At 37.6% G+C, this 15,252-nt stretch overlaps 2 protein-coding genes across 5 annotated transcripts in view; one reads left to right on the plus strand and one right to left on the minus strand.

Annotated features, from left to right (window-relative positions):
* LOC136379451 (adhesion G protein-coupled receptor E2-like) overlaps positions 1-15,252 on the minus strand; it is a 345,285-nt gene that overhangs the window by 322,069 nt on the left and 7,964 nt on the right. The gene's annotated exons all lie outside the window — the stretch shown is intronic.
* The window catches only part of LOC136379474 (adhesion G protein-coupled receptor E2-like), a 69,343-nt gene continuing 64,303 nt past the window's right edge, over positions 10,213-15,252 (plus strand). For 3 of the 4 annotated variants that reach the window (XM_066346904.1, XM_066346891.1, XM_066346900.1), the window contains exons 1-2: positions 10,213-10,302; positions 11,712-11,765. In XM_066346904.1, the coding sequence (XP_066203001.1) occupies positions 10,245-10,302; positions 11,712-11,765 (112 nt within the window). In that variant the 5' untranslated portion in view covers positions 10,213-10,244. The remainder of the gene's footprint in view (positions 10,303-11,711; positions 11,766-15,252) is intronic. The other variant, XM_066346906.1, reaches the window with a different exon arrangement.

Genomic DNA, 15,252 nt, shown 5'->3' on the forward strand with positions numbered 1-15,252 from the left:
AAGTGTCTATTCATTTCTTTTGCCCATTTTTTGATTGAATTTTACAAGTTCTTTATAAATTTTAGTTATTAACCCCTTATCAGACGTGTTCTCAAATATATTCTTCCATTGTGTGGGTTGTCTTTTTATTTTGTTAATGGTGTCTTTTGCTGTGCAAAACTTTTAGTTTTATATAGTCCCATTTGTTCATCCTGTCCTTTATTTCACTTGCCAGTGGAGATAAATCAGCAAAAATATTTGATACAAGAGATATCAGAGAGTTTACTGCCTACGTTTTCTTCCAAGATGTTTATGGTTTCATGACTTATATTTAAGTCTTTTATCCATTTTGAGTTTATTTTTGTGAATGGTGTAAGTTGGTGATTAAAATACAAAAATTAAAAGATAAAGGAAGAATACTAAAAGCTGTAAGAGAAAAGCAGTCAATTACCTACAGAGGAGCCCCCATAAGGATGACATCTGACTTCTCAACAGAAACATTAGAGGCCAGAAGGGAATGGCAAAAAAATATTCAAAGTAATGCAAAACAAGAGCCTACAACCAAGACTTCTCTATCCAGCAAGGCTATCATTTAAAATTGAAGGAGAAATAAAAAACTTTCCAGGCAAAAAAAAAAAAACCTCAAAGAATTCATTACAACCAAACCATGATGTAAGAAATACTAAGAGGCCTGCTGTAAACAGAACAAAGGAGGGCGGGGGGGGGGGGGGGGAAATCTAGTAAAAGAGGAATATAAATTTAAAGAATAAAATATCAATAAACACCTTAAATGTAAATGGATTCAATGCTCCAATTAAATGACATAAGGTAGCTGCATGGATAAGAAAACAGGACCCATACATATGCTGTCTACAAGAGACCCACCTAAAAACAAAAGAAGCACATAGACTGAAAGTAAAGGTATGGAAAAAATTATTTCATGCAAATGGAAATGAAAAAAAAGCTGGGGTAGCAATACTTATATCTGACAAAATAGACTTTAAAACAAAGGCTATAGTAAGGGATAAAGAAGCTCACTACATAATGATAAAGGGAGCAATCCAACAGGAAGATATAACCATTATAAATATCTATGCACCGCCCTGGCCAGTTGGCTCAGCGGTAGAGCGTCGGCCTAGCGTGCGGAGGACCCGGGTTCGATTCCCGGCCAGGGCACACAGGAGAAGCACCCATTTGCTTCTCCACCCCTCTGCCGCTCTTTCCTCTCTGTCTCTCTCTTCCCCTCCCGCAGCCAAGGCTCCATTGGAGCAAAGATGGCCCGGGCGCTGGGGATGGCTCTGTGGCCTCTGCCTCAGGTGCTAGAGTGGCTCTGGTCGCAACATGGCAACGCCCAGGATGGGCAGAGCATCGCCCCCTGGTGGGCAGAGTGTTGCCCCTGGAGGGCGTGCCGGGTGGATCCCGGTCGGGCGCATGCGGGAGTCTGTCTGACTGTCTCTCCCTGTTTCCAGCTTCAGAAATAAATAAATAAATAAATAAATAAATAAATAAATAAATAAATAAATATCTATGCACCTAATATAGGAGCACCTAAATATATAAAGCAGATTTTGATGGACATAAAGGGCGAGATCAACAGTAATACTATAATAGTTGGGGATTTAAATATCCCACTAACATCACTGGATAGATCCTCAAGAAAGAAAATTAGGAAACAGCAGACTTAAAGGACACACTAGATCAACTGGATTTCATTGATATCTTCAGAACCTTTCACCCTAAAGCAGCAGCATATACATTCTTTTCAAGTGCTCACGGTACATTCTCTAGGATAGACCACATGTTAGGACACAAAACAAGTCTCAATAAATTTAAGAAGTTTGCACATCTTTTTTTAAAGAGAAAGACCTCCCAACCATGAAGAATCATTCTACTGGGTTTTTTGTCTCTATGAGGACCTTGGTACAGAGTGAACAGACTTATCTATTAGCTATTAACAAGCTTCTTTATTTTTCAGTTTTGATTTTGACATAAATATAGATTCACAGAAAGTTGCAAAAACAGTACCAAGAAAGAGGTGCTGTGTAACTTTCACCCAATTTCCTGAAAGGGCTACATTTCTTTCTTTCTTTTTTTTTTTTTTTTTTTGTGGATTCATGTTTATTTTTATTGTTGTAGGGTTATGATTAGTAGCGAGCCTGAACCTATCATATTACATATTGATGTCAGACATGAAACATTGTCAGAATAGCAAATTTAAATACAGCCTGAATAATGAGAACATGCTCATTCCTCCTTTAACTTAGCCCAATAAATATTGTAAGTTTGACAATTATATTTAAAAATACCGGTTTTTATGCCAGTCACATAATTTTATTTTGTGCATTTATACATCCCACCCTAAAGGCTGGTCCGTGAAAATATTTTCTGACATTAAACCAGTCCATGGCCAAAAATAATTTGAGGACCACTGGTATAGAGTGTGTATTTTCCAAGACACTCTAAAATAGTAGTTGCAACAATACCTAGCTGCAAAAATATTGTTCATTGTTAGTTCCCTCCTTCAAGCACTTAGTGCAATTTATGCTTTAGTAGGCATTCTTTATCTACCTGGGAAAATTAAAATGGCTTCAGCAATTTTTTCTTACTTATCTTTTTTTTTATTATTAATTTTACTAAGGTGACATAAATAAATCAGAGTACATATGTTCAAAGAAAACATGTCCAGGTCATCTTGTCAATCAATTATGTTGCATACCCATCACTCAAAGTCAGATTGTTCTCTGTTACCTTCTATCTAGTTTTCTTTGTGCCCCTTCCCCTCCCCCTTTTACTTTCGCTCCCCCCCCCCATAACCACCACAATCTTATCAATGTCTCTCAGTCTCGTTTTTATGTTCCACCTATGTATGGAATTACAGTTCTTGGTTTTTTCTGATTTACTTATTTCACTTCGTATAATGTTATCAAGATCCCACCATTTTGTTGTAAATGATCCGATGTCATCATTTCTTATGGCTGAGTAGTATTCCATAGTGTATATGCGCCACATCTTCTTTATCCACTCTTCCATTGAAGGGCTTTTTTGTTGTTTCCATGTCTTGGCCACTGTGAACAATGCTGCAATGAACATGGGGCTGCATGTGTTCTTACATATCAATGTTTCTGAATTTTGGGGGTATATACCCAGAGCGATTGATGGGTCATAAGGTAGTTCTATTTTCAGTTTTTTGAGGAACCACCATACTTTCTTCCGTAATGGTTGTACTACTTTACATTCCCACCAACAGTGTATGAGGGTTCCTTTTTCTCCACAGCCTCTCCAACATTTGCTATTACTGTCTTGTTAATAATAGCTAATCTAACAGGTGTGAGGTAGTATCTCATTGCAATTTTGATTTGCATTTCTCTAATAACTAACGAAGATGAGCATCTTTTCATATATCTGTTGGCCATTTGTATTTCTTCCTGAAAAAAGTGTCTGTTCATGTCCTCCCCCATTTTTTTATTGGATTGTTTCTTTGTTTGTTGTTGAGTTTTATGAGTTCTTTATATATATTTTGGATATTAGGCTCTTATCTGAGCTGTTGTTTGAAAATATCATTTCCCATTTAGTTGGCTGTCTATTTTATTGTCAGTTTCTCTTCCTGAGCAAAAACTTCTTAGTGTGATGTAGTCCCATTAATTTATTTTTGCCTTCACTTCCCGTGCCTTTGGAGTCAAATTCATAAAATGCTCTTTAAACCCAAGGTCCATGAGTTTAGAACCTATGTCTTCTTCTATGTACTTTATTGTTTCAGGTCTTATATTTAGGTCTTTGATCCATTTTGAATTAATTATAGTACAAGGGGAAAAACTGTAGTCCACTTTCATTCTTTTGCATGTGGCTTTCCAGTTTTCCCAGCACCATTTGTTGAAGAGGCTTTCTTTTCTCCATTGTGTGTTGTTGGCCCCTTTATCAAAAATTATTTGATCATATATATGTGGTTTTATTTCTGGACTTTCTATTCTGTTCCATTAGTCTGAGTGTCTATTTTTCTGTCAATACCATGAGGTTTTGATTGTCGTGGCTCTATAATATAGTTTGAAGTCAGGTATTGTAATGCCTCCAGCTTCATTCTTTTTCTTTAGGATTGCTTTGGCTATTTGGGTTATTTTATAGTTCCACATAAATCTGATGATTTTTTTGTTCCATTTCTTTAAAAAATGTCATTGAAATTTTGATGGGAATTGCATTAAATTTCTATACTGCTTTGGATAATACAGCCATCTTGATTATATTTATTCTTCCTATCCAAGAACAAGAAATATTCTTCCATCTCATTGAATCTTTTTCTATTTCTCTTAACAATGGTTTGTAGTTTTCATTATATAAGTCCTTTACATTTTTTGTTATGTTTATTCCTAGGTATTTTTTTGTTGTTGTTGCAATTGTGAAAAGGATTATTTTTTTGAGTTGATTCTCAAATGTTTCACTGTTGATATATAGAAAGGCTATGGACTTTCGTATGTTAATTTTGTATCCTGCGACCTTACTGTATTGTCTTATTGTTTCTAGTAATCTTTTTGTGGAGTCCTTCAGGTTTTCGATGTATAGGATCATATCATCTGCAAAAAGTGATACCTTTACTTCTTCTTTTCCGATATGGATGCTTTTTATTTCTTTGTCTTGTCTGATTGCTCTGGCTAGAACCTCTAGCACCACATGAAATAAGAGTGGAGAGAGTGGACAACCTTGTCTTGTTCCTGATTTAAGGGGGAAAGCCTTCAGTTTTGTGCCATTTAATATGATATCAGCTGATGGTTTATCATATATGGCCTTTATCATGTTGAGATATTTTCCTTCTATACCCATTTTGTTGAGAGTCTTAAACATAAAATTGTGTTGTATTTTATCAGATGCCTTTTCTGCATCTATTGATAAGATCATGTGGTTTTTGTTCTTTGTTTTGTTGATATGGTGTATTATGTTAACCATTTTACATATGTTGAACAATCCTTGAGATTCTGGGATGAATCCCACTTGATCGTGATGTATTATTTTTTAATATGTTGTTGTATTCGATTTGCTAGTATTTTGTTTAGTATTTTAGCATCTGTATTCATTAGAGATATTGGTCTGTAGTTTTCTTTTTTTGTGCCATCCTTGCCTGGTTTTGGTATGAGGGTTATGTTGGCCTCATAAAATGTGTTTGGAAGTATTGCTTCTTCTTCAATTTTTTGGAAGACTTTGAGTAGAATAGGAACCAAGTCTTCTTTGAATGTTTGATAGAATTTGCTAGTATAACCGTCTGGGCCTGGACTTTTATTTTGGGAAAGGTTTTTAATAGTTTTTTCTGTTTCTTCCCTACTAATTGGTCTTTTTAGGCTTTCTGCTTCTTCTTGACTCACTCAGTCTAGGAAGGTTGTATTGTTCTAGGAATTTATCCATTTCTTCTAGATTGTTGAATTTAGTGGCATAAAGTTTTTCCTAGTATTCTACAATAATTCTTTGTATATCTATGATGTCCATGGTGATTTCTCCTCTTTCATTTTAGATTTTGTTTATATGAGGTTTTTCTCTTTTTTCCTTGGTAAGTCTTGCCAAGGGTTTGTCACTTTTGTTGGTCTTTTTAAAGAACCAGCTCCTTGTTCTATTAATTTTTTCTATAGTTTTTCTGTTCTCTATTTCATTTATTTCTGCTCTGATTTTTATTAGCTCCTTTCTTCGGCTGGTTTTGGGTTGTCTTTGTTCTTCTTTTTCTAGTTCCTTAAGGTGTGAAGTTAAGTGGTTCACTTGGGCTCTCTCTTGTTTGTTCATATATGCCTGAAGTGATATGAACTTCCCTCTTATCACTGCTTTTGCTGCATCCCATAGATTCTGATATGTCATATTGTCATTTTCATGTGTCTGTATATATCTTTTGATCTCTGCACTTATTTCTTCTTTGACCCATTCATTTTTTAAAAGTATGTTTTAGTTTCTACATTTATGTGGGGTTTTTTTCTCTTTTTTTGCAGTTGAATTCTAGTTTCAAGGCTTTATGATCAGAAAATATGCTTGGTACAACTTCGATTTTTCTGAATTTGCTTATGTTGTTTTTGTGGCCCAACATATGGTCAATTCTTGAGAATGATCCATGTACACTGGAGAAAAATGTATACTCAGTCACTTTGGGATGAAATGTCCTGTAGATGTCTATCATATCCAGATGCTCTAGAGTTTTGTTTAAGGCCACTATATCTTTGTTGATTCTCTGTTTGGATGACCGATCTAGAGTCATCAGCGGTGTATTGAGGTCCCAAGTATGATTGTATTTTTGTCCGTTTTTGTTTTATGGTCAATAAGTAGCTGTCTTATATATTTTGGTGCTCCTTGGTTTGGTGTATATATATTAAGAATTGTTATGTCTTCTTGATTCAGCGTCCCCTTAATCATTATAAAATGATCATTTTTGTCTCTGAGTCCTTTTGCTGTCTTGTAGTCAGCATTATCAGATATGAGTATTGCTACGCCTGCTTTTTTTTGGATGTTATTTGCTTGGAGTATTGTTTTCCAGCCTTTCATTTTGAATTTGTTTTATCCTTGTTTCTTAGATGAGTTTCATATAGGCAGCATACAGTTGGATTTTCTTTTTTAATCCATTCTGCTACTCTGTGTCTTTTTATTGATGAGTTTAATCCATTTACATTTACAATCAGCAGATAGAGGCATGCTGATTAGGCCTGTGATACATCAGAAGAACTTGCAGAGGGACATTCCTGCAAACAGGACTCCCAACCCCCTCACACTGCTACATGACTAACTGCATGGACTTTTTCCTTTTTTTTTTTTACTTCATTTGCCCCTTATACCATTACTAACAGCCACTGAACCCTGTAAAAACCACCAGCACCAGGAGAGTGTTAAGAAAGTTCTTTTGGACAGAAGTCACCTGCCTTCTCAAGTTGCTGCAATTTGAAATTAAAGACACACCTTACCCACTCAGTCCTGGTCACTCTTTATTAGCATTGGTGATGATGGGTAGCCTCGAGTCCAGCTTTTCTGGTTTCAAAACCATGTTAACACAATAATTTTTTTTTAATTAAATGTAGAGTTTCTTCAGAAAATTAGAGATGGAATTGCCTTATGACCCAGTGATTCCAATTCTAGGAATATGTCCAAAGAAACCTAAAACACTAATTCAAAATAATATATACACCCCTATGTTCAGAATAATATTGGATATAAACTGTAATTAATTTTTTTAATTTAAAGAATGTCTTTAGAAACTGTCTTAAAACATACAGAACGGTACAGAATTGAAGAAAATAGACATAAAGAATTAAAGACATAAAATATGGGGTTGGGAGGGCTTCACAGTTCCTGCTAGCAGTAAATTACAGCCCTAGCAGAACCACAAAACATGGCCACCCCCAGAAAGGCATCCTTCTTTATTTACAGGGCAAAGTGGAAATTAGCATACAGTTTCCAAGGCAACTCAAGAATTCCACCAAGTGCAAAAAACTCCACCATATTCAAACATCCCAACCTTACACAAAGAAGTAACTTCCTTCCAGTACCTCCGGGGAGCATGGGGCAGGATGAATATTGAAGCTCAGCCTTTTGCAACTTACTGAGGTAGGGAGCTGGGCAGCAGCCAGTTCCCTACACCTCTGTCCCCAAAATCCAAACTACAAAATACCCTGTTGGCTTTTTGGTCCCTGACATTATAGTCCCCTCTTTCTGTCTTCTTTCACTGTTAAGCCTAATCCAGAGGGACCTGAAACATTGAAGACAGGAACAAGGTCCGTCGTTTACATATCAAAGCTATATTGTCTAGCTTGGCCAAGCTGCGGCAAACTCCGACAGTTTTCTGAGGGAGAGCACACGCTGGCCCTTTGTTCTACTTAGTTTTTATAGTTTTGTAAGTGGGAAGTACAGAAGCAAAAATTACAATTAGGAGCCCCTTACCACTATTGGTTATAGTCATATGTCCTTTAACATGATAGGACCACGTTCAATTTGCAAGCCATACATCCTTTTGGGGAAAACAAAATTTACAAGCCAACACAATGGTAGAAAGATGTCTCTTTACATATTAAAAGGCATTCCTATATTATCTATTGTTCATCTGCTATCTCTCTGTCCACAGTCACACGTGTTAACCACACGCATTTACATAGGAGAGGTGGTTTCTGTGGGGACAAATGCCCACAAATGGCTCATTTTTATGAGAAAAGGTTTATTTTGGCTTTTCTCTCCCTGTACCTGGCTAGCCATTCACCCTTTTCCCCACAGGCGTGGTGGAATGTCTCTGGGGATCCATGTTTCCCTCCCCTTTGCATTTACAATACAATGCCAAGGGCCATCCTGACTATGCCAATCACACAGTACAGAGACTATTCTCACAATTTCTCTGCACGCCTTAACCCAAATCAACAAAATGTTTCTCAAGCCTCCCAAAATATTAATATTAATTCTGTAGCTTTTGGTACTTTACAACACCTGTGGGTGAAGTGGCTCAGTGGCTCCTCATTCACTCCAAAAGAAAAAACAATATTCCAGAACAAAAGAAGAATAGGAGATACAACAGAGCTCTCTCTCTCTCTCTCTCTCTCTCTCTCTCTCTCTACCATGTGAGGACACAGTGAGTAAGAAGGCAGCCATCTACAGCTGGGAAAGAAGCGTAGCAGGAAAAACAACCCTATCATCTCCTAGATCTTCAACTTTTAGCCTCCAGAACTGTGAGAAATTAAATTTATGTTGCTTAAGACTCTCAGCATGTCCTATTTTGTTATCACAGCCCTACCCAACTAATAGACATGAACACATAGAAAACAGAAAATGCAAAAATGCAAGCAAAATCAACTAAAGTCCACCAAAAAGATTACAGAAAAATTTGAAGGGTATGTTTTTCTTATCTTTTAACACATTTCAGGAGTATTTTTCTTTCTCAATAAATATTAATGTAAGACTGTTTTTGAGTATTGCTGACATATAAAAAACACCTTCATTTTAGACCTGCCAGGGTTCAGGGACATTGGGGTCACATGAGGGAGGTCTTTGTGGTGGTTGAATATGTCTGTATCCTGACTGCAGTGACAGTTACATGTACTGCAGAGTCAGCACACGTAATAAAATGTCACAGAACTAAATACACACATTTTACTATATCAATTACTTGGTTTAAATATTTGACTCTCGTTACACAAAATCTAACTTTGCAGAAATCTGGATGAACAGAGAACATGGCAACATAGTTTTATTTTTGCAACTTCCTGTGAATCTATCTATATTATTTCAAAATAACAACTTAAAAATAAGTTTTAAAGGTTCTCAAAATTTAAAAATAAAATTACCATATCATCCAGCAATTTCATTTCTAGGCAATTACCTAAAGGATATGGAGATACTAACTTGGGAAGATATATGCACCTGATGGTCATTACAGAATTACTGTATTTATAATAGACAAGATGTGGAAACAATCTAAGTGTTATCCATGGATGAGTTATCCATGGATTTTTAAATGTGGTATATATGCAATGGAATATTCTTCAGCAACTTAAAAAATGAAATCTTGCTATCATGTGAGCACAGATGGACCTTGAGGGCATTATGCTAAGTCAGATAGAATAAGAAATATAAAGTATGGTTTAACTTATATGTGTCTAAGGAAGGGGTAAGGGGCTGAAATGAATGAAAAGAATCAAAAACTACAAACTAGCAGTCATAAAATAAATAAATCATGGAAATATAATGTAAAGCATGACGACTGTCATTAATAATACTGTATTGCATATCTAAAAGTTGATAACAGTATTCTTAAAAGTTTTTATCACAAAAAAATATTTAGAACTCTGTATGATGAGAATATTAACTACACTTACTGTGGTGATCATTTCAAAATATATACAGGCATCAAAACATTATGTTTTATACCTGAAACTATATACAATAATGTTGTAGGTCAATTATACCTCAATTTTTAAAGTATGTCAACAGAATAAATAGATAATTCTGATCGCTGTAGCCTAAGCTACTCATAGGGGCAAAAAGACCAGCAGAGCAATACTTAATTTAGAAAAATCTTTGAATACACAGTAGCAGATCTTCTTATGTGAAAACATTTAAAACCCACCCTCAAGGAGGCTTCCAGTACAAATACTTATAATACTATTCAAATCTTTATAAAGAACTGGAATGTCTGTAAAGTTGATTGTTGGGCAAATTAGGGAAAAGAAAGTAACCAGACCAGTGGTTTCCTAAATCACTTCCTCTAGGGCACACAACACATATTTAAAATAGGAAGTCATGAACACACAATCCAAAATCAGACGTCCTCCATGGATGGGATTGCTGGTGTCTGCACCATGAGAAATGGATGTCAAAAATTGCTGCAAGGTAGGCAGAATTATAACAATGATGGTATATAACTAAATGTATCGGGGAACTTCCTATCCAGTTTGAAAATATTCTCTGTTCTTGCTTGATATCTGGGTGTGTTTTCCCATTGTCTCTATCACAGACAAAGGGAAGAAATCTTAAGAAGGTTGTATTAATTTCTCAAAGGAAAAGACAGTTAAACTCATTCCTAGGACAAAGTGGGACTGTAAAGAGAGTTCTGATTTTACTACCTGTTTTAGTTCAGTTCATCACAAAAACAGCCGATAAGCTGGAGAGAAAGAGGTTTTAAAGCATTGGTTCCTGAGAATGTGGAGGTTGAGAAGTTGAAAATCTGCAGGGCACGCTGGCAGGCTGGATACTCAGGGCAGATTTCATGTTCAAAAGCAGAATTTTCTCTTCCTAAGAGGTGGCCAGTCGTTTTTCTCTTAAAGTCTTCCAGTGATTAAATGATACCCAGCCAGATTAGAAAGGGTAATCTGCTTTATTCAAAATCTACTGATTCAAATGTTAATCTCATCTTAAAACCACCTTCATAGCAACATCTACCCTAGGGTTTAAACAATTATCTGGGGGGGGGGGGGGGGGAGGAGGGTGGAAAGGTGATAGATGGTGACGGAGGTAGACTTGAATTGTGCGCCTGAAACGTGTCATTTTATTAACCAATGTCACCCCGATAAATTAAATTTAAAGTTAAAAAAAAATGATCTGGGTACTTTGACCTAGCCACTTTGGAACATAAAATTAACTATCCTGCCGCCTATATTATTTTTTTCAAAATAAACAACCATAGGGTTCATGACTCACATGAGTAGGATGGCAGGCTCCAATAGGTGGCTCATTATTGCCTGGAGGGTAGATTTTATTCCTTTGTACCTGTCATGATTTTCATATCACAAAGCCTGTTCGGTGACCCATTTCTCAGAGAGATAATGGGGAAAGGCTGTGCCCTCAATAGGAGGAGTGATCCTGGAAGAGAAATCCTCAGAGGAGATTTCTGTCATTGCCAGAGAACAGGAACCTGGGTCTGGGCAAAGGCACACTGAGCTGAGGACTTTCTTTTTTAAGATTTAACCCCTCCATTGGGAGATATTGGAGTTTCCAAGATGTGTTCCTGTCATCAGCTGTGTGTTTTTGTACCCTTACCTGTAATATCTGAGGTTCCATGAGGGCTGACTTAGGTTAATGACGGACTTCTCAGGAAATCTGGGGGTAGGGAGGGGAAAGGCTTATTATTTTATTTCCAGTGAAGTGTAGGAGCCTCAGGGAGCTGCCGGAAGGCTAAGGGCTGCAGGGCCAGAACACCTACTATGGAGGCAATGGCCATGCGAACAGGGGTTGAAATTGAAGCTCGATTCTTTTCTATTTTGTCATCTCTCTGTCTTCCCCCTGCGCCCCCCCCCCCCCAGGGCTAGTGGTGCTGCTGCTGGTGACATGGAAAGCCGAAGCCCTAAACCCAAGAGGTGAGTCTTCCAGCCCTCCCAGTAGTGACATAAGCTGGGGAGTGCATGCCGGGGTCTATGCCTTCTCACTGGCAAGAGAGGGAAAGGAGGTTTATCTGCAATTGAGGAACAGGTGGGCTTCTGGAGATGAGAGTAGTTGTTTCTTCCTCCCTGAGTGCCCAGAGTTTTGTGTCATTTTCTCTGCCAGTGGCAGCCATCTCTTCTCCTTCTTCCCCTCCTCTACTCTTGGACCCCCAGCTGGCAATTGGCTTCATCTATTCCTTGAGCCTCCGACTATGGTCTCCATTCTCATTGCTTTTGTTCCCACACCGATGCTCCAGGGAACCCTCCAAACTGTATATGTCAATGCTGCCACATTCCCAGGTTATGCTCTTCATTTGGAGAGACCTTCACCAACCCCTTGGAGAGATGTGATGGTACAGAGCCTTGTGGTGGGGGGACACACAGGGATTGTAGGGGAAGACCGTGGGACATTTGGAATTCTCAATCTTACAGCACCACAGAAGCTTGACTTTGTCAAGAATTAGAGAGAGGAGACAGGGCAGGGTAGTATGAGGGAGTGGGCACTCTGGTTTTCATGATCAGTAGGTAGGTGTTGAAAGGTTACACAGCGGAGACAGTTATGTTGGTTCAAAGTCTAGTTCTGCCACTGGCTGAACTAGTGAAATTATTAATGAAATTATTTCTCCTCTTTTGCCTTTGTTTGCTTGTCTGTAAGTAGGAAATAATCACTGTACACCCCCCCACACACATATACATGGAGTAAGATTTAATATTCATTTGTGTACAGAACAGTTTAAGACTGATGCAGAAAAACTTGTCAACAAATGTGATCTATTAAAATCGTTATGCTGTTATTATCATTATCTATTATTATTTTCATAACACAAAATTAAAGAGAAATAATGTAAGGAGCAGAAGGAAAGAAACACCAGGGAATGAAAGCCCAAGCTCTCCTACTAGCTCCTGCTTGCCAGGAGTGCACCCCGTTCATCCCAGTGAGGTTTCTTACCTCATCGTCACAGCAGGCCCATGAGGTAGGCACATCTAGCATTTTTTGTTTTGTTTTGTTTTGCTTTGCTTTTTGTATTTTTCTGAAGTTGGAAACGGGGAGGCAGTCAGACAGACTCCCGCATGCGCCTGACGGGGACGCATGCGGCATGCCCACCAGGGGGCGACGCTCTGCCCATCTGGGGCATTGCTCTGTCGCAACCAGAGCCATTCTAGCACATGAGGCAGAGACCATGGAGCCATCCTCAGCGCCCAGGCCATCTTTGCTCCAATGGAGCCCTGGCTGCGGGAGGGGAAGAGAAAGACAGAGGTGGGGGTGGAGAAGCAGATGGGCGCTTCTCCTATGTGCCCTGGCCGGGAATCGAACCCAGGACTCCTGCACGCCAGGCTGACGCTCTACCATCTGAACCAACCGGCCAGGGCCTCTAGCATTGTTTTTTACTTCTACCTTCACCCATTTTGCTATTCCCAACCCTTACCTCTGGCAACCACCAATTTGTTCTGTATTTAAGAGTTCTATTATTTAATTTCACATATAAGTGAGATCATATGGTATTTCTCTTTGTCTGACTTATTTCATTTAACCTAGTGTCCTCAAAGTCCACCCATATTGTTGCAAATGTCAGAATTGCCTTCTCTTTTATTGTTGAATAATATTCCCCTGTATACATAAACAGCTTTTTTGTTATCCATTTACCCATCAATAGACTCAGGTTGTTAGTATGTCTTAGCTATTGTAATTAATGCTTCAATGAACATGTGAATACACATACCTATTTGAGGTTGTAATTTTACTTCCTTCGCAAAAATAACCAGAAATAAAATTGCTGGATCATATCATAGCTCTATTTTTAATTTTTTGAAGAACCTCATACTGTTTTTCATAGGGGCTGCACCAATTTAAACTCCTACCCGCAGTTCCAAAGGGTTTCTTTCCTCCACATTATTGCCAACACCTGTTTCTTATCTTTTACAACTGCCATTATAACAGGGGTGAGGTGATGGATAGATGTATCTCATTGTGGTTTTGATTTACATTTTCCTTATGATTAATAATGTTGAGTATCTTTTCATGTACCTGTTGGCCATCTGGATGTCTTTTCTGGAAAATGTTTATTCAGATATTTTACCCCAGGGGTTGGGAACCTATGGCTCCGTGAGCCAGATGTGGCTCTTTTGATGGCTGCATCTGGCTCACAGACAAATCTTTAATTAAAAAAATAATAACGTTAAGAATATAAAATATTCTCATGTATTACAGTCCATTCATTTCCTACTGTTCATGTTCATGGTTGCAGGTAGCTGGAGCCAATCACAGCTGTCCTCCGGGACAACACCAAATTTTTACTGGATAATGCATAACGTACATGGGTCATTGTATGGCTCTCACGAAATTACATTTTAAAATATGTGGCGTTCATGGCTCTCTCAGCCAAAAAGTTTCCTGACCCCTGCTCTACCCATTTTTTAATTGCTCTGTTTGGGTTTTTGTTATTTGTTATATTTTGTTATTTGTTGTATGTTATTTGTTGTATTTCAGATGTACAGATATATTTGAAAGTATTTCTACCAAATTGTAGGTTGTCCTTTTATTTTGTTGATGGTTTCTTTTTTGCCATACCGAGCTTCTCAGTTTGACATTGTCCCACTTTGCTCATTTTTGTTTTGTTGTTGCCTTTGTTTTTAGTATCAAATCTAAAAGATCATTACCAAGACCAATGTCAAGGAGCTGACCCCTGCTTTCTTCTGTAAATTTTGTGATTTTAAGGTAGCACCATATTTTTCAGTTATCAAATACAGGCTCAAGGATGTTGACTGACTTCTCCAAAGTCATACAACTAATAAAGTGATAAAACCATATCCAGGTCTAAAACTAAAGGGTTTATATTCTTCAACAAAATAGTATCATAAAAGGAAATTAGAATACTTAAAATTGTTCATATAGAAAATAATGTTATTTATATTTTACCACATAAAAATAGGGGGGAAGAAAATTATGTTTTTGCAACAAGAATAATCTTCACCTACTCAAAAGAGTCTTAGAGGCATATTTATTGGTAATGAAAGAAAATATTCTTAATATGTTTTAAAAGTTAAGAAAAATACCCCCAAAATTTTCAAGTAGTCTCCATAGTATACTTACAGGAGATTTTATTTGATTTTGTTCTTTATATCTTAATTTTCTAAGTGTTATGTATTATTTAATGTTTGGGGAAAGTCTGTTTTATCAGGGGCAAAAATTACTGCCCAATGAATCCCTTACCCTAGAAGAGTTCCTAAAGGTTCCTTTGTGTATTTGCATGTTTGCATCTCATGAAGATTTGTAGACTGGGTGGACACGGAGAGGAGATTCTGCTACTAATGTAACTGAATCCCAGCTCTTTTCTCAAGGGTACTTGTCTGGTTGAGGAATTTTCCAACTTCACGTCCTCCCATTCCATATACCTTATTCTCCACTCTGCCCCACTCAACTCCA

Source organism: Saccopteryx leptura, chromosome 1, assembly GCF_036850995.1.
Source record: "Saccopteryx leptura isolate mSacLep1 chromosome 1, mSacLep1_pri_phased_curated, whole genome shotgun sequence".
NCBI classification, from domain to species: Eukaryota; Metazoa; Chordata; class Mammalia; order Chiroptera; family Emballonuridae; genus Saccopteryx; species Saccopteryx leptura.